This window comes from Helicoverpa armigera, chromosome 13 (genome assembly GCF_030705265.1).
Source record: "Helicoverpa armigera isolate CAAS_96S chromosome 13, ASM3070526v1, whole genome shotgun sequence".
NCBI classification, from domain to species: Eukaryota; Metazoa; Arthropoda; class Insecta; order Lepidoptera; family Noctuidae; genus Helicoverpa; species Helicoverpa armigera.
In genome coordinates, this window is record NC_087132.1 from 3,607,332 (window position 1) to 3,626,320 (window position 18,989).

At 35.7% G+C, this 18,989-nt stretch overlaps 5 protein-coding genes across 6 annotated transcripts in view; 3 read left to right on the plus strand and 2 right to left on the minus strand.

The window, feature by feature from the left end:
• Positions 1-2,090: 2,090 nt before the first annotated feature.
• LOC135117707 (uncharacterized) lies at positions 2,091-3,777 on the plus strand. The gene has a single exon (XM_064037551.1). It carries the CDS (start codon positions 2,091-2,093, stop codon positions 3,018-3,020), a length of 930 nt encoding a protein of 309 aa, XP_063893621.1. The 3' UTR covers positions 3,021-3,777.
• Positions 3,778-4,815: 1,038 nt separating this feature from the next.
• Positions 4,816-18,989, minus strand: part of LOC110384452 (retinoid-inducible serine carboxypeptidase) — a 33,086-nt gene continuing 18,912 nt past the window's right edge. Inside the window, exon 10 of the mRNA XM_064037688.1 lies at positions 4,816-4,825. The gene's annotated coding sequence lies outside the window, so the exon portion shown is untranslated. The remainder of the gene's footprint in view (positions 4,826-18,989) is intronic.
• On the plus strand, positions 6,974-8,522 carry LOC110384420 (large ribosomal subunit protein uL4m). The gene is made up of 2 exons (XM_021345700.3): positions 6,974-7,721; positions 7,961-8,522. Exons 1-2 carry the CDS (start codon positions 7,078-7,080, stop codon positions 8,175-8,177), a joined length of 861 nt encoding a protein of 286 aa, XP_021201375.3. The 5' UTR covers positions 6,974-7,077; the 3' UTR covers positions 8,178-8,522.
• LOC110384379 (uncharacterized) lies at positions 10,168-11,822 on the minus strand. Of its 2 annotated transcripts, none has more exons than XM_064037690.1 (4): positions 11,564-11,822; positions 11,007-11,351; positions 10,591-10,777; positions 10,168-10,305 (listed from the first exon to the last, which is right to left on the minus strand). In XM_064037690.1, exons 1-4 carry the CDS (start codon positions 11,679-11,681, stop codon positions 10,266-10,268), a joined length of 690 nt encoding a protein of 229 aa, XP_063893760.1. In that variant the 5' UTR covers positions 11,682-11,822; the 3' UTR covers positions 10,168-10,265. The 2 variants fall into 2 exon arrangements, with proteins under 2 accessions (XP_063893760.1, XP_021201320.3); XM_021345645.3 differs by having other exon boundaries at positions 10,168-10,313; positions 10,593-10,777; positions 11,564-11,821.
• On the plus strand, positions 12,132-18,556 carry LOC110384378 (aminoacylase-1). Its single transcript, XM_021345644.3, has 10 exons — positions 12,132-12,303; positions 13,373-13,571; positions 14,668-14,837; positions 15,541-15,712; positions 15,803-15,949; positions 16,036-16,106; positions 16,470-16,586; positions 17,576-17,671; positions 17,910-18,043; positions 18,296-18,556. The coding sequence occupies exons 2-10, from the start codon at positions 13,484-13,486 to the stop codon at positions 18,498-18,500; spliced, it is 1,200 nt and encodes a 399-aa protein (XP_021201319.3). The 5' UTR covers positions 12,132-12,303; positions 13,373-13,483; the 3' UTR covers positions 18,501-18,556.

The window sequence follows — 18,989 nt, forward strand, 5'->3', positions numbered from 1 at the left end:
AAGATTTATAAACCCTTGAATGAAACAGCGCATACTAATAATTACATTTTACTCAGACAAAGGAATAGGAAATGTGCATGGAAAATAACTTTCATAAGAGCTTTTAGACGTCAATAAAATGCATAAAAGGACTATTTTATCAAATGATCCTAAGTAATACACTTATATTTAATAATACATGGCTTATACCCAATGATAACCTGAGTAGTAGAAATGGGCTGCTGAAAAACTGAAACCATTTTTATTGAAAAACAAATATGTAGTTTTGCTCTGACAAAGAGTAAAAAAATAGATCTAATTCGGAGCTTTGTAAAACGTACTGTCTATCAATCTCCATGTATCAAAATGGTTTAGTTTAATCCACTGAAACGAATTAAATGTTTCGTCAGCCGACTGTTAAAAATGATGTTACATTCGTCCGAACACTGACAAATGATCTTTACACTATATTGATTGCACACCAGTGCAGAATCTGGCACGTTTCGGGCTCAAAATACATGAATTTTTGATATCAATACATGCAAATCTTCTAAACTGCCATACATATTTTGGTCTCCAATGATAGGCCGGGTCAAGATTTTCCTTATGGTTTCGATTGAGACTATGTACCTACTAATTACGCACAGCACCTGACCACGAACCCGACATAATCTTTAAGAAGTACTTGTTATTTCTCAAGCAAGCACTTCACGAAACAAAAGCAACGAGTACCTTCATATTTATCCACCTTCAAAAACTTTAGAAAACAAATAAAACAGCCGTACATTTGAACGTGTCGCCGCGTCAAATATTTCCATATTCCCCCGAAATCGTAGCTTTATCCCTATTGGGAGAGTACAATGCATCTGGAAAAGTTTTCACATAAACAAAACATAGTCATGAGTCGCCGTGAGTCGTAAATAAGCAACATGGCGGGACTTGGGCCTGGGGACTCGCAAGGCCCTTTCAACGAACTCTCCAGTGCGGCTCACTGGGGCCCTTTCTTTCTTTTTGCTGTGGAAATTGTGTTTTTGTTGCTGCATGTTGATGCGGTTCCTTTAAGTTTAATGTTGTGTTGTGTTTGTGGAATTTTAATGAGATTTTGGACGGGAAATAATGTTTAAATTAGGAACAATAATACACATTTGGGGTGGTGTTTGCCTTTGATAATGGTGACTTAAGGATGATGGCATTAGGATTACTTTCTTGATATCTATTTTATGTAAGGTTTTACATATAGTCGAGTGAAAGAATGCTTTAGCTCATAGCTCTAGAAAGACACTATAGTGTCAAAAAGCCCAGTTAAGTGGTCAAGTGGAAGTTTCATTTTGGGCTTCGCCTTGTATGTAGAGTCTCCACGTTTAAATACCTAAAGCGGATCTGTAATTTATCTTCATATAGAAACCATTGAATTTGACTATTTTCTGAGAAAGTACAAAGATGAATGGAAAGCGCACGAGGAAGGCTTGCGGTCGTGCTCACTCGTCTTGATAGATTAATGCTACATTGCTACCCTAGTCACAATTACTGAACAATTCTTGTAGAGCAAATAACACTTATTAAAATAAACAACTTTAATGTCCTCTATTTCTCAGTGTCTTGTATCAACAAATAAAAATGCCGAACATATTTTCCACCAGTCAACCTTAATTCATCTATCGAAGGTATCTGATATTTTATTCATAGATATATGGTTACCCTACAACATACATGCATTTTCTTTCTCCCTCACCTCACATTTATTATGTATAGTAAGTATAATACTCTATCTTTCCGGTGGTTGATCGAAAAATAAGTCTCGCGCAAGTTCATTGGTTGGTGTCTCTGAATAAACTACCGAAGTTTATCTGAACCCCTTTCGGGTTATAAGACAATGGGAATTGTTCCATACTTAAACTTATGTTGTACGTCCCTTTACAATAACCCAAGATTACATAAGACAAGACAATTTAGATTAGGAACGACTTTAAGTTAATTAAAGATGGCAAAACAACCAGTTAAGCTCAGAAAACTATTTTTAGGATTTACAATTTCTTATTCTTAGGATTAATTTTGTGTTTTATTGGATTTTGTTTCAATAGAACATTGTAACTAATCACCAAAAAGTATGGATGCCTTACTTAAAAACAAAAAGTAAGCGGGAGAAACTCAAGAAAACTGGCGTGCCTACACAGGTGCAAAGAATTTTTCACTTCTGGTACCAAAACCAGAATAATTTTGTAAGATGGGCAAACACCTTCTCAGACACGTACAGGTTGGAGTGTGGGGTGAGGCAAGGTGGTTTAAGTTCTCCCAAGCTCTTCAACCTGTACGTTAATGAGCTTATAGTTGGGCTCAGCAGCACTCGAGTAGGATGCTGGATTGACAACATTTGTATGAACAACTTTAGTTACGCGGATGACATGGTGCTGCTGACCCCAACTGTAAGTGCAATGAGGCAGTTGCTCGCAATATGTGAAGCATATAGCATTCAACATGGTTTGATGTACAATGCTAAGAAGAGCGAGTACATGGTCTTCAAGGCCCCCGGTAAATGTACACTAAATGTGCCCGCAATAAAGCTAAATGGCATTGAACTAAAGCGGGTTGACAAGTTCAAATATCTCGGACATTACGTTACTGAGGACCTTGAGGACAAAGTTGACATGGAAAGGGAACGTAGAGCATTGGCGGTTCGAAGTAACATGCTGGCCCGCAGGTTTGTGCGTTGTAGTGAACAAGTTAAAGTCACACTTTTTAAAGCCTACTGCCAGACTTTCTACACGTGCAGCCTGTGGTTCAGATATACACAGAGAACGCTCAATGCCCTACGTGTCCAATATAATAACGGATTTAGGATGTTGTTGGGGTTGCCCCGTTTCTGCAGTGCCTCCGGTATGTTTGCGGAAGCCAGGGTAGACGGCTTCCATGCTATAATACGCAAGCGGCTCGCATCATTACTGAGCAGAGTCAGGAGCAGCACCAACAGCATCCTACAGGTTATTGCGGAAAAGCAAGACTCAAACGTCCTGAAAGCATTTATACGTGCTCAAATTTTGTAAACTGGTTTTTGTATGTTTTTATGTATGGACATTGGTCTGAAATAAAGATTATATTATTATTATTTTGTATGTCTCTACCAGACCTCGGGACTACAGAGTCCCGGATTTTTGGGAGGCGAACGTGGGGCCGAAGCCAACACGCTGAAGCCCTTTTGAGACAACTTTAATGAAATGGTGACACAAAACCGACGATAATCCCCGTATACACTATAGAAATGTACCCAAGGACAATCCCCGGTTCTGTGCTAAACTATTGCTAACTATGGATGAAAACTACTTGGGCTATTGTGATGGGATGCTAGTGGACTAGGAATGGGGAAACTACGGGAACTATGGCACCTGCCGATAACAATGTAATAAATACACGTAAAAATGGCAGGTGGAGACTCGCCAACTCACTTACTGGGCCCCCGGGAATCAGTCGCTAAATCGCAACAAGGGGGCAACAGGTACATGAGCGGCTGAGAAGGGTGAGGATACCTCGGCGGACTTTAAACGCAGATCACGCGCTCCCTGTGGGTCCAGCATCACCGGCCCACTCGCCACTTACCACGAGGCACCTACCCTCCGAGCATTGCTCTAGCGACTCCACTCTGACCGGCCGGTGAAGGCAAGCCAAGAGGCGGGAGACCTATCCCCCGTCATGCTTCACTCCGGCAAGCCGGAGATGGGGGACAGTATACTCTCCCTGGAGCACTCGGATATATATAGCCCCGCGGGGTCGCTACTCCCCGTCATCCGCCTCAGATGCCCTGCGGGGCTTATTATTATTATTATTAACGATTTCTTTTGCGCTTCTGTTCTGCGAGGAAGAAAATAAGGTAAAAAATGTTAGCTACTTATCTCTGAGCTGCGTTGCGATAAAGAAAAATAATACTAAGCTATGCAAAGCATGTTTTCGACTTAACACCTACATAAAGAAGTGTTTACTGCGAAATTCCCTCCACGGTTCCTTTACTTTATTTCTAAGATACATTGAGCAATCGTTCGAATTGATAGATAATCATCAGGTGATAGAAATGACATTAAAGGTGCTACAAAAATCCAACAGAAAGAAACCGATCTAGATAGTCCAAAGTCACTTTAGACATTTTTTGAAAACAACGATAAAGCCCATCCACTATGTATTAAAATGCAAATAAAAACCATTTGAATATCAGATAAAATCAGATTGGAAAAGAAAACGGATGAAACAGAATTTTATTCCTCTCTTTTTGATATCGATAGGCGCTAGCGAAAGATTGGAAATTGTTAGGTTTCCCAGCGGATGTAGGTACATCGGAGTATGACATATTGACTCGCAAAACACTGGTTTCATGAAACTTTTTCAGCGTATCTATTGATTTAAAAATATACTGCAGTATTTTTTTTCTTCTAGCCATTAGCGCTCGTGGATTTGTTATGTTACATGCCAGTTTATTTTAAAGGCTCTTGTTGCCTTTTCTGTATCGTTATATTTTTAATACGCATTTTTAATAAATGGTTGTGTACCTATATGCGATGTTTATCTACCAATGTCTGACTACCAGGCTTGTTGTTGTAAAGGGTGACACTTTTTTCCCCTGAATAAAGTTTTTATGACTTCGCAAAGTGTCATTTAAGGAGGGTCGAGTGTAGTGTAAAATTACTCCTTGTTTGGATAACTACAGCTTAGAAGCTTGCGTAAACGTAATTATTTCTACAGTTAAAGACTTCGTCAAAGAGGTAAGTTCTTATCTAAACTAATATTATAAAGCTGAAGAGTTTATTTAGACGCGATAATCTCAGTAAGTAACTACCTACTTGACCGATTTAAAGAAATATTCCAGATTTAGATAGCCCATTTATGGAGAAAGTGACTGTTTATCCGAGTGCCCGAAGTATCTCCTACGGGATGCGGGTAAAACCACTGGTGTGAGCTAGTGTTTTGCAAAACCTTTGCCGCCAAATTGATCAATGCTTCCTGATCAATGATCAGTGAAAATCAACACACTCGATGGAAACAAAACACAATAAGTATGGCTAAAACAAGGGAGAACAATGAATTTAACAGAATGCCTTCAGGCCTTTAATTAAACTTCGGAGTAGGCAGGCAAGATTTGGGTGTAATTAAAGAAAACCGCTTTTTTATTCATAGAATATTTACTTCCTGGTATGAGCTCGTGCTGTTTTTACGTAGCTGATATTATTTCAAAACTTTGCTTTAAGTAATGAAAGATTGAATTATTCCTTAAGTTTTTAATCTATTATTAAAGGTACTTAATTACTTTATTTGTTTGCATAATTTACCTACGTCATCGTCATCCAACTCCTATCTTGTTACGTTGTCAGCGCAGCATCGATCTGATTACCGATGTATCGAGTTATTCTCGTAGCGACGGATATTCGGGCCCGAGCGAACTGGACGAGCGGGTAACCTGTCATCATTCACAAGGAGACGTTTGGCAGTGAGTGATTCGAACGAATTCCGGACATACACGCGTCTAGGGATAGCTTCTTGAATAAACCAACCATATTGCAAAACTACACTGAATACATTATGCATTTGAGTTTTGACTTGCAGTTGGCACACCTACGTCAGCACTTTTGCAGACTACTAATATTTACAGTAGGTACTAAAGTAGTAATGTCCTATTAACTGAAACTGTATGCCAGAAACTCCCAGAGCCCCGTCCGTCGAAACGAGTTAATGGCTAAGCTTCGTTCATACGGAGCGGGTGTATCTAGCGCAGGTTTTTTCGACACGACTTCAGGGACCGTTAAAAATTCAAAGGCGAAGCGCAGCGAGATTACAACTCTAGTTTGAAAGAGTAATACCCCTGTCTATTGTAACAATGAAGCTGTCAAGTTTCACATGAAAGGTAATAAATCTGTGCAAGCCTTAACATTTACCTTCCACGACGGCGCGAGAGAATATTACGAATGAAAATAAATCGCCTCTAATTCAGAGCCAAATCGGCGAGATGAAATTGAAATTGAGATTGGGCTGTGTAATGGTTCTATATAGTGATCCGAACGAGCTCCTTGCTCTCGGCGGCTCTGTAGCGTAATTAATACCCCGCCGACAGAAAATTGCCACAAATCTGCACTTCCAATTTGTGCCATTGCTTATGTAGCTAAGTAATATTTGGTAACGGGGTGAGTTCAGTCGTAATTGATGCAAAATTTAATTTCACGTTATTTTAGGGATGCTTTATTAAGTTTTTCATAATCGGTGATTAATTACAGTGAACACAAATTCACGAACGCTTAAGCACTCACACAGTAGGTACCTACCTATATCTTGATGTAGATATCAGAATTAGTACTATGGGATCTATATAAAGAATCAGTTAGATACTTACATGAATAAGCAGTAAATGGTGTATCTAAGCGTGGGTGAAATGGACGGACGCCCACGGAACCTCGCCAAGCCCCCTGAAATTATCAAAAATGAACATCATTTGGTAGAATTTTGTTAAGTGCTCCGATCCGAGCGAAGCGGTCAATTTGAGGTAAGTAGGTAAGTATTTGCTCCTGTGTCTATACCTTTTTTTTAAAACGACGCCATATAAAGTCGTCGTGTTCCGTCGTAGACCTTTTATGTACCAGGGCCGCGGTAATTCTCTTGGGTAACTGTGTCTATATCTTACGATTTAAATAAAGGCTTTGGTCAAATTGAACTCCTACAGAAGAAAAGCAACAGCTTTTCTATTGTCATGCATGTTTCGGCCATGTGTGTCTATTATCATCAAATAGTAAATTGTATCTTTCTGCATAAAAACGTAGATATCATTAAACTGCTTATATCTAAGATAATAAGGATTTACCTACCTTGATTGCTTGCCTACTATTTTAATTAGATTACAACTTAAATCTTAACTTTAAGGAAAGGCCAAATTACCAGAGTTCAAAGAGAACTTGAAAAAAGCAAGTGTCAAAACTGTCATCAAACTAAATGTCAAGTCGAATTTGATAAATCTAATGATCTAACCTAAAAAACTGACAATACAGATGTTTTGATTCTGTAATAGGTTATATTAAAATTACATTTTTGCATATATTTCTATGTAATACTGTATTAAAATATTGCGTAAACATGACTTCTGCGTTAATAAGTGCTATCAAAAAGCTGCACATTGCCGTGACTCCACAAATTAGGGTGTTTTCTTCAAGCGTTAGTGCCGTCGCTCCCACAAATTCGAACAGTAATTTGATTATCACCAAAAAGGACTGGGCCTTCCAACCTCAATACATCAAACCTCGTGAAGTATGGATTGAAAATTTAGACACAATAGAGGAGCAAAAATTGGGTTTATTTGAGTTGCATCCGTCAGTTTACGCAGCACCACCGCGGGTTGATATAATTCATCAAAATGTTGTCTGGCAGAGGAAGATAAGGTTCGTGTCATGGGCTCATACGAAGACTAGGGCTGAAGTACGAGGTGGAGGTAGGAAACCGTGGCCGCAGAAGGGTTTGGGCCGCGCTCGCCACGGATCGATTCGTTCCCCGTTGTGGCGGGGAGGTGGCGTCGCTCACGGGCCGCGCTCCGGCAAATCTCACTTCTTCATGCTTCCCTTCCACGTCCGCATACATGGGCTGACAACAACGTTATCAGCTAAACTTGCACAAGATGACCTACACATTGTCAAGGATTTGGAACTGCCTACAGACGAACCTGAATATTTAACTGAACTGATAGAAAAGAGGAACTGGGGACCCTCAGTGTTGCTTGTTGATGAGTAAGTTTTCAAGTCACATGACTACTCTTTCTTGCATTTAATTATTGTAAATCTTTCATAAGGTATGTTGTAATTTATGCTTCTCAATTGGATTAATGCAATGCATTTTTGGAACACATTCATTATTAAATCTTTTGCTCTAACTATTCAACTCTTAACAAAACTATTATGTCCTCCAATATGATCTGATATAGTAATACATACTACAATTTCTAAAATACTCATTTTTCATTTTCCAGTACTGACTACGCACCAAGGAACATAACAGCTGCCGTAGACACTTTAGGTCATGTGAACATTATGCCCGTGTATGGTCTTAATGTATACTCCATGCTGAAACATGATACCTTAGTTCTAACATTATCTGCCGCTGAGAAAATCGAGTCCAGAATATTACATTGGCTACATACCGATACAAGAAAAGAGCAACAAGAATTCAAGTTAAATCAAGTGTAAAAGTATTTTGAACTTGCCTTGCTAATAACTACAATAGCAGTTTTAAAAGCACAAAGTAGACTGCTACTTTGTAGTAGGGTTTGATACATCTTTTCACCCAGAAATGAAAATTATGAATTATACTTACAATAGAACAGACAGTAACTGTAATTCTTGAAGTAACTTTATACACTCTTTTGCAAAAAAAACGGGCACCTATGCAAAATCTTGGTTTTAAGGACTTTACGTGTATTTTAAAGGGTTTTAATGATTGTAGTCTGTTTCTAGCATCAAAAGAGTTAGCTGAACATGCGTATGAGTGTATTCTAAATTTGAATTTTGTACAATTGCTAAGAAATTGGTAAAACCTTGTTTTGGACTAATTGCTAGCAGAAAGTTCGTCGGTGTTTTGAAAAATTTTTGAAGTGATTTTCAGGAAAATGATAATGCAGTTTTAATTAATGATTAATGTACTTTTTTGTTAGATCAAAACATTTTTGAAAAACTATGCGTATTTGATAAAATTTTCACTTGCTCTAAATGGGCTATACTGATGATTGATGACAATGTTAAGAGTTTCGGTATTTTAGTGTAAAGCTTTCTATTGTTTAGATATTGTACTCACGTGTTTTAAAATATCGGTTTTTCATAAGTAAACACTATTTAGAAGAGTATCAGTACCTTTGGCTGCGACAAAACCAATTTAAAGTAAGCAGTGCCGACCACAAATCGTCTCCTATCGGACTTTGACATTTTAAAAATACCAAATTTTGTGATAAATGTTAAAATTAACCACATGAAAAATTATGAGGAGGGTTAAAGCTATCTAAAAAGTCAAGTTATTGCCGCGTTGAAGCTCTCGATAACTCCATAGGTATCGGGTTACTAAACGACGATTTAGCTGAAAGGGAGTCAAGAATTCAAAATTATTGGCCAAACGTATGGTTCTTAAGAAATGAGCAGATAGCCAATTGTTGTTATGATTTAAGCAGGAAAGTGCTGTAGATGCCAGAAAATCTCATTGTAGGCAAGTTTATTTAATAAAATGTCCGTGGGATGAAAACACGCTATTTGAACGCTCAGACTCATAGATCTTCAGAGGTCTACAGAGTTTCCCAAGAGACGAGGTTGTTTAAAAATCAGTGATTAGTCCTTAAGACCTCGTGCTCACAGTCTATGCGCTATTTTCTGTATTTTGTAGAATTTCAAGACTTTTGAAAATGTCAAAGTCTGATAGGAGACGAGTTGTGAACGGCACTGCTTACTTTAAATTGGACTTGTCGCAGCTCAAAGTACTGATACTTTTCTAAATAGTGTTTATTTATGAAAAAGCGATATTTTAAAACACGTGTGTTCAATATCTAAACAATAGAACGCTTTACACTAAAATACCGAAACTCTTAGCATTGCCATCAACCACCAGTATAGCCCATTTAGAGCAAGTGAAAATTTTATCAAATACGCATAGTTTTTCAAAAATGTTTTGATCTAACAAAAAAGTACATTAATCATTAATTAAAACTGCATTATCATTTTTCTGAAAATCAATTCAAAAACTTTTCAAAACACCGACGAACTTTCTGCCAGCAATTAGTTCAAAACAAGGTTTAACCAATTTCTTAGCAATTGTACAAAATTCAAATTTAGAATACACTCTCACGCATGCTTAGCTAACTCTTTTGATGCTAGAAACATACTACAATCATTAAAACCCTTTGAAATACACGTAAAGTCCTTAAAACTAAGATTTCGCATAGGTGCCCGCTTTTTTTGCAAAAGAGTTTATAAGCACAAGCATTTATAACAGTGAGATTCCACATATATAATTTCTTTATATGAGAACAAATTGTACACAATCAATTATTGTGGAATTCCACATCAAGAGTTTTCTTATTTAATGTTCACAAAAAACCTATGTACCATTCAATTCATAAAGACATTTGAATTTGTTTGTTGTTTTAAGAACTTAAGATAATGTATAAACTAATCTAGTAGTAAAAATAAAAAATAGTTGTGAAAAATACTTATTTTATTTATAGTTATCTATACAAATTAAAAACAAAGTTGATTGGCAAAAGCAAAATAATACAGATTCCTTATTTAAGGATGTCAGGATTTTGTTTTGCCCCGTTCCTTGTCTCTTTGAGATACGGGAACCTGTAAAAAGAAAGGAAATGATAAGTATTTCATAAATATCTTCTTTATTATTTGATATTAAGCCATCATCATCTGCATAGACTTTTCCCAACTATGTTGGGGTTGGCTTCCAGTCTAACCGGATGCAGCTGAGTACCAGTTTTACGAGGGGCAACCCTATACCCCTTGGTAAGACTGGCGGCTGACTACCTTTACTGACTGCCAAGGATGTTTAATGACAGCTGTTACTTGATATTGGGTATCAGTGCTTATTTGACCAAGCTACAGAAGATTGCTCACCTTATTAACTGAAGTCTGTTTAGCAACATTTCCAGCCATTTTCTGTCTGATGCTCCACCTGATGTCAGACCAGTCATTCTCACCGGGGACATTGGCTTTATATTTATTCCATAGAGTGGTATAATAGTGGTACAATGTGACCGGGTCACATTTTTTCTTTGTTGGTTGTATAGGAACTTTTATTACTGAAATAATAACACATTTCTTGTTAAAATTAGTAGTAGCTTTTAAGTTAAGCATTTATTGGTGAGAGGGTGATAGTTATGGTTAATTTCAGAAATAGTTTATAAGGTTTGTTACAAAAAGAATAAGGGTACAATAGTTATGAGAAAGAATAACTTAACACATCTACATTTTAATTTTTTGTTTAGCTTAAATTTTGCAAATCCTAAGTAGGTACTAAATAATACTTACAATTATTACTGGTAGAACAAGGTGTACTTCTTTCTTTTACTACTTCTGGCTTTTTTTCAACTCTCACACAAGAACAAGCCCTTCGAAGAGGCTTTTCATCAGTTTTCTGTGGCCCCAAGTTGGGTGCGGAATGAACATTCCTGACATGAGTCACTTTCCTTTGGGTATTTGGACATTCTCTTGTACACTTCATAGAGGTAGTATCCTGCCCCTTTGATCTGAGACGCGAGCAAAACGTACTGGCACTGTGAAGCCGCTCAGGTCCTGGTATTTCATACTTATCTTGGCTACTTAAGTTTTTTTGTTGTTGTTGTTGAAGATCATATTTTATTAGCTTCTTTAAATCTGAAAATGTTATATATTGTTATAATCAGTTTTATTATGGGTGAGTTTCAAAGTTCAATTGTTTACAATGACAAGCCTCGAAAACAATAAACGTAAATCTTCATAAAATACCACATGATCGGGATATATTGTGCTTAACGCCGTAGTTTATGGATTTGAAATTAATTACGGACGTGCAATATAAATATTGTAAGGTATATTAAACTACAAACCTGTAATGAAATACTTGAGGACCTCGCCACTTATATTGTGAATGCCCAAATTATTGAGATACCTTAATATCTCTCTAGGATCCAGTTCAGCAGTAACTTCGTAATACCGATCATCCATTTTCAAAACGTGTATTATACAACAACCATCTAGATTTACTTTGAAATTAAAAGCTTCAAAAGTTTTAAAACTCTCCTGTAACGTCTCTTTCACTTCAAGGCTTTATTTTTCTTTTGTTGACGCAATATCGTGACGTAAAATAAGTGAACATTTTTTTCGACCGCTCATTCATTCATTCACCACTCTAGCTTGACCACAAACAATTCTTAGTGATGTAGTCGTGAATCGACTAAAACATCGTTTTCAGAATCAAGGACAAACGTACAAAAATATATACACAAAGATAAATAAAGAATCAAGGAAATATGAAAATAATAATTATGGTAGTGGCATATATCAAAGAAAATATATTGTTTCTGAAGAATCATCATAACCTTAATCAATCGATTGCTGTGACTTTGACACATCAGCTGATCTGAAGATCCGTAACCCTGCAACGCCTCTCTTTGGTTATTATGCTGTGTCAGCTGAGTGTGTGTGATAAAAACAGCACATAAATAAAATTATTATCACTCAATTCACCGAATGTAACATAAATTACAAAATGTTCAGTTGATTTAGTTAATAGTTCACGGATATAACACGTTCACGTCAATTTCTAAAATCTGTGATAAAAATTGTGGTAAATACCTAAGTACAGTCACGCAAAACCTTTAACCTAACACATACATATTTACATTTAAGCATTAAACTTGTTACTCAGACTACTCTACAGTTTGAACTGGCACTGATGAATGGGAAAAGGTTTTGTATGACCTAAAGCGAACATTAAAAATCTTATTTAAGAATTTATTTACACAATAAGAATTTAATATACCAATAGGTTTTACTATTCCACAAAAACACCTGAAAGTCAATAATAAAATTCTGCTATCTAATTGTTATAGGCATTGAATCACAATAATGTTTGGGTCCATGTGAACAACACTCTGTTTGTCACTTCTATCTATAATTTTGTTAAGGTATTATGGCTCTACCTAGCCTATAGCTCTACATAGGCATAGGTACCCCGTAAGTAAACATCATTCGTTCTCAATATGAATAAAGAACATACATAACCCAATGACTGCCGCGTTAAAATTGAATGAATGATCGAGTTCAAGGTCATGTTTATATTTAGGCGGGAAATCGAAAGGGCGAAAGTTGTTGCTACGCCCGAGGGTTATAATTATGCGAAACGATGCAATTTAGAACCGACTTCGAGATACTCCAAAATGCTTTTAATATTTTGTTGGTTTTCTCTAATTATTATTACTTACAAGGTTAAAATATGTAGCTTTAAGTAGATATTGTAATCACACCAGTTTTAATTAAACTAAGCGCATAATTCCTATTGATTACTTAATATTTTAGACAACGTAATCAATCTACTCTCTCTGTCTGAAGTCGTTTAAAAATGTTGCTGCACGTTATATTATACCTACAATTAAGTAGGTACCTACGTATTGTAATTTTAATTTGCGATTATTTTCGCCAGCCTGCTACAAATATCTTTGAAAAAAGTATAATTCTTTTTTCAAAGATATTTGTTTGAGATTAAAAAAAATATTTTATTTTATGACTAGAGTTTTTTCTTTAATTTTAGAAACAAAACATGATAACGTTTGTTCGTATTGAAAAATTAAGTACAGACCATTACTTCTTAACTGATAGTAATTCATTAGCACTAATGTAATATTTGCAATTTGTAGGTTCAATTTACTATTTGCTAGAAGCCTGTTATCATACGGAACACGGCTACGCTCACCGTCCGATGTAAGCGATCATTACCACTGTAGTGTTTGCTGCGAAACGTTCATACCATGGCCGATAACTACAAAAATAATCCCGCCGTAGCGAATTTTGTCGAGTATTTAAAAATACCAAGTGTGCAGCCAAATATCAACTATGGTAAGTACAACAATGTAGTAATTAATAATAAAAAATACACATAATTACTATTTATTTTCAAATTTTTATTTTTTACTTGATTTTATTACGTGGTTTAGTTACATTGTTTCTGCATTTGAGTGGCATGGGTACTATTTTTTTGTTGGCTCTACCTTTTATTTATTTACAATGTCTACGCCGTTTGTTGTACATTCAACAGTATCTACTATGCGCCTATAACCTTCAGGCTCCTGACATTTGATGGTTTTCTCTGAAATATTTAAAAGAACTGTGTGTAAATTTAAATTGGATTGTTTTTATTTCGAGTCGGTCGGTCGATCTAGTCGTTGTTTTCTGCCACCATATCAGATAAGCAATTTATGTCTATAATTATGTGATAGAGCAAAGCTTCGTAAATGATAAGTTTGATAAATATTTGATGTGTTCTTCTTCAGATTTGAGAGAGTCTATTTGTAAAGTGCAGGAAATATTCTCGCAATTCTCTCTAACCACTGAAGCTATTTCTGAAGAAATTTGCTATTTAGATTGATTGAGATCAGCCACAATACTTACATTAAAGCATCGGTAAAAAATCGAGACAACTGTACTAAGTACCTTTGTCAACTCATCCACTGCGCAAACAGAACTTATACTTAGGTACCTAATCAGGATACTTTAGATTGTATCATTGACGTATCTGGAGCTCTCAATTGACTCTACCCTAGGCGGTAGAATTGGATAATATGAAACCTCGGACTAACTACCCAAATGCGAAATGGATGACTGCCGGTGGGGAACTGTCGTAGACTTATAATATGTTGACATAGGTTTGAAAGTTACATTGGTCCCCTTGGTAATCTTCACTGAAAAAATAATGATCAATTCTATGGAAATTTTGAGATATATCAGGACATACCTAGTAACTTTTGGTATATACTTAATTTTAGCATGCACATTCAAGCATGTGTTGATAAAGATAACAAAACAGTCCCTACGATGCGATGTTCAGTTTTCACGGCACCTATTAGGTATTCGTGAAAATGTCAAGGATATTGGTTGAACTTTAGCTTTACTTTAAAATCGCCATATAATAACTAAGGCTTTGTTAACATTTCAGACGATTGTGTAGCATTCCTAAAAAAACAAGCTAATGGACTTAGCCTTGCCGTGAAAGTATATGAAATCGTGCCACGCAAGCCTATAGTGATTATAACTTGGCCTGGAAAAGATGAATCGCTTGGTTCGATCTTGCTGAATTCTCACATGGACGTCGTGCCTGTATTTGAAGTAAGTTCTTTGACGAATGATAAAACAGTGAGAATAAATACTAAAGATATCATATCATAAAGATATGTAGAATATCATGTCTAGATAAATATCTTCTGAAAAATAGGCTACAGATGAACATCTCCGTATAAAACATAAGTACCTACCAAGAAGGTGACGATTGTTCAAACATTGATTGTTCGACAGATGTTTCCTATTAGCTACAGACGAGTCTAGGTTTTCAATAACATAAATTAGAAGTAATTTTTATAGTCTCGAGTTCAATTTAAGATTGTCGTTTTATTGGCATATTTATAGCTTCATTGCTAGATATTTTAATGGTTGCATTAGTAACAAATGCCTTCTTCACATGTTAGCTTTTTTAAGCTCCGAGCAACCTGATTAGTTAGTTAGATCTTTACCTACCCATCGGTAATGAACATGGAGTCTTGGGATCGATTTTCGGATTAGCCACTGTTATTATAGGTGAAGGTGATGCCATGCACACTGTATCAAAAGGGACCGCTGGTTACTAATAAACGGTAATGACGGTTACAAAGTGGGACTCCAGGTCGAGGGCATTAAGCGCACTCTCATTGGTTGGTTTTATAAAAATGTACTGGCTAATGTAGATTCAATGGCGTATATTTCCAATAGTACTATGTTTCTTTATGTGTATTTTAATGTATTGCGTCAATTCTAACCAGAATGTCTAAAATTACAGAACAGTTGGACACATCCACCGTTTAGCGGACACATAGATAACGATGGAAAGATCTTTGCTCGCGGCTCGCAAGACATGAAATGTGTTGGCATCCAATACCTGGAAGCTATACGGAAAATGAAGGCCGCTGGGGTGCAATTAAAAAGAACTCTACATGTTTGCTTTGTACCTGGTAATATACATATTTTCATTATTTGACATCATATGAAGTACGATGCACTTCAGTAGGAAAGAATACTTTACAAACTTATTAATGTTTCAGATGAAGAAATTGGAGGTCATGATGGTATGGAAAAGTTTGTCCACACCAAAGATTTTAAGGATCTTAATGTGGCATTTGCATTAGATGAAGGAATGGCTAGTCCAAATCAGGACTTTGTTTTATTCAATGGCGAAAGGAGCATTTGGCGTAAGTGCACCTAAATGGAAACCATTTAAACACATGCACAGTTGTATAATTTATTTGAGTTTTCATTTAAATGTACATCCTTTCAGAAATTCATGTACACTGTACCGGCCAGCCCGGTCATGGATCCTTACTGCTTCCAAACACGGCTGGAGAAAAGGTAAGTACCTATCGATGTCACCTTCTGGCTACTTTTGTATTAGAATTTGGTTGCAATATCAACTCCGATGTTTTTAAAAAGAGGAATGGTAGTGCCATAAGACCATCTAATCTAATCTAACCACTAATCGGCCCATTTGATTTCTAAAATAAAGTCAACTTTCACTGCGCGAACTATGCAACAGGCCCTTCTGTTGTAATCAATGTTGTTGGTTGTGAGTTATATAATGTTTATTGTACTTATCTGCTTGGATCTGGTAGACTCTGTCAATATTCTTATCATTATTGTAAGAAATAAGCATCAGACAAACAAATGATGATACAAAATTAAGAGCGGAGCTAAAGCATTATTTTTATATTTCAGCTGAGGTTTATAATTGACAAATTCATGGACATGCGAGCAGAGCAAAAGCGTATATTAGAGAGCAATCCTAAGCTGACAATTGGAGACGTCACAACTATCAATTTGACTCAAGTATACGTAAGTCTGCAGCAAAAATATCTTAAGTGTACCTAGATGTTGTGGGATTATTTTTTTACCCAGTGAATATAATATTTTTTGACTATGTTAAACGTCCAAATTATTGTTCTTTTTTCATTTAATTTACAATATTTTCTCTTATTTGTTTTTAATATATAAGCCTTATTTTATTTTCAAGCTTTCCGCCAAATATGATAATGTATGGTAAGTTGAGAGTGGGAAATTAATGTAGGTAGTAAGCTACGTGTACTATGTAGTCGTTATTTTTAGTATTTAAGTGCAGTGCGAGCAACCAAAATACATTTTCATCCCACCATCTCGGAAAGAATAGGTAGTTTTACCCTTTGATATCTGAGCGCAAAATTTTTCTCCTCTAGAGCGGCAAAGTGATTTGAATTTAGAACATCGTGTGCAATACTCCATTTGTGACAATCTTGATAAGACTTTTCAAACAAATACATATTAAACAAATAAAATATTGCTTAAAATAATAATTCAATTAATTAAGTAATTTTTATTATTGTTTTTACATAGATTTTTAACCTCGTTTCATTTTTAAACTGAGTTTTCAAATAAATGAACTTTAATAGGTACTTCTTTTTAATTTGATACTCATATGTGCGCGCCATTTTATTTTTTTGCATTTAGTAACTTCCTCGATGAAATGGGATGAAAGTTACGAGTTGCACTTGAGTGCAAAGATTTTTCACCTTGTGCTCTTTTGATTCCCTCGCTATCGCTCAGGATTCAATTTTAGAATCATTCGCTTGCTCGGTCATCAAAATTGAGCCCGCGGTTAAAAAGCAACTTTGCACTCTTGTAGGTATAACAAATAACTATTCTAGTCTTACCAAGAGCACTTCAGGAATGATTCACCTACCTACTATCTCATTCTAAGCTAAGACTCTACTTTTTATGGACGTTACTTTTCCGACCACTCATTTTACTTGAAATGTTTTTTTTTGGTGTCTAATGAAAATAATTTTCAGGGTGGAGTACAATCAAATGTTGTTCCCGAAAAATTGACTGCTGTATTTGACATTCGTTTGTCTGTAACCGTTAACCACGTGGAATTCGAGGCTATGGTAAGATACAATTTTGTCAATCTTATTGAATTTAATTTGTTCCGTACTTAATTAGTTCTCTTTTCTGTGATAAGTAGATTTATTTGTTTGCAGTATTGGCATTTGTAATAAAAACACAGTCATTAAAGAACAGTGGAATTGTTTTTTTGTCCTACTTTCTTATAAAAATATTGTGATAACCTACCGACCCTACTGCTTCCTATTACTCTCTATTCATCTTGTTTTTTTTTTATTTTAGATTAATAAATGGTGCAAAGAAGCAGGTGACGGAGTAACTTTCGAGTTTGAACAAAAGAATCCGTATGTAGAAGTGACAAAGCTGGACGCGTCCAATCCATTCTGGGTAGCGTTTAAATCTGCTGCTGATAAATTGTAAGCTCCTTACGTTGTTTATTACAGACTTCTCACCTTTAAATAAATATTTAGCTCTCTTACGGTACCTCATCTGCGCCCTTTCATGCTCTCGATCCCGGCTCATACTCCTATTATTTAATATTTTACTTTTTTATTACTCTTTTATTTAATAGTTTTTCAGCCTTTTTCTATATAGGAATGAAAAGTACTCAGAGCAACTATTCGATTATTATTACAATTTCGATTTACATTTACTATATTTTTCCCCAGGAAATTAAAGCTGGATTGCAGAATTTTCCCCGGTGGTACTGACAGCAGGTACGTGCGTGATGTCGGAATACCAGCGCTGGGATTCTCTCCGATGAACAACACGCCCGTTCTTTTGCACGATCATGATGAATATCTTAGTGCTGACATATTTTTGAAAGGCATTGATATTTACGTTGATCTTATTACTTCTGTTGCTAACGTTTAAATGGCTGTGCTATACTATAAATCTGCAATATTATTTTCATATAATTAAATAATAATTAATCTTCCTTCCATGCTGATATTAAAAGTCTATTGAATATTGTACTATATTTAGCGATCTACCATCTGTGCCTTTGTAAAATCAATCTTCGTTTTAACGTAATTTATTCTCAGTCGTAAACATAACTTAAAATAAAATTTGTAAGTGCAGTAAAAATGATCGTAAGTGAACTAATTAGGTAAATGTAAATATTTAAATGTATAAATCATTACCATTAACATTATTATCCACTATGATTGTTTAGACTGCCTATTGTTTTTTTTACACTACTATGGCTCTTGTTTTTATATAATTTGCTTTATAATACAATAAGCGTAGCTAATCAATGATTGTATTTTGATTTCGGTGTTATACTCATTAATGATTTCTTTTATATTCAATTATATTCTATATTTTTTGTTATTAAATTTTATTGCAATCTTTATTAAACGT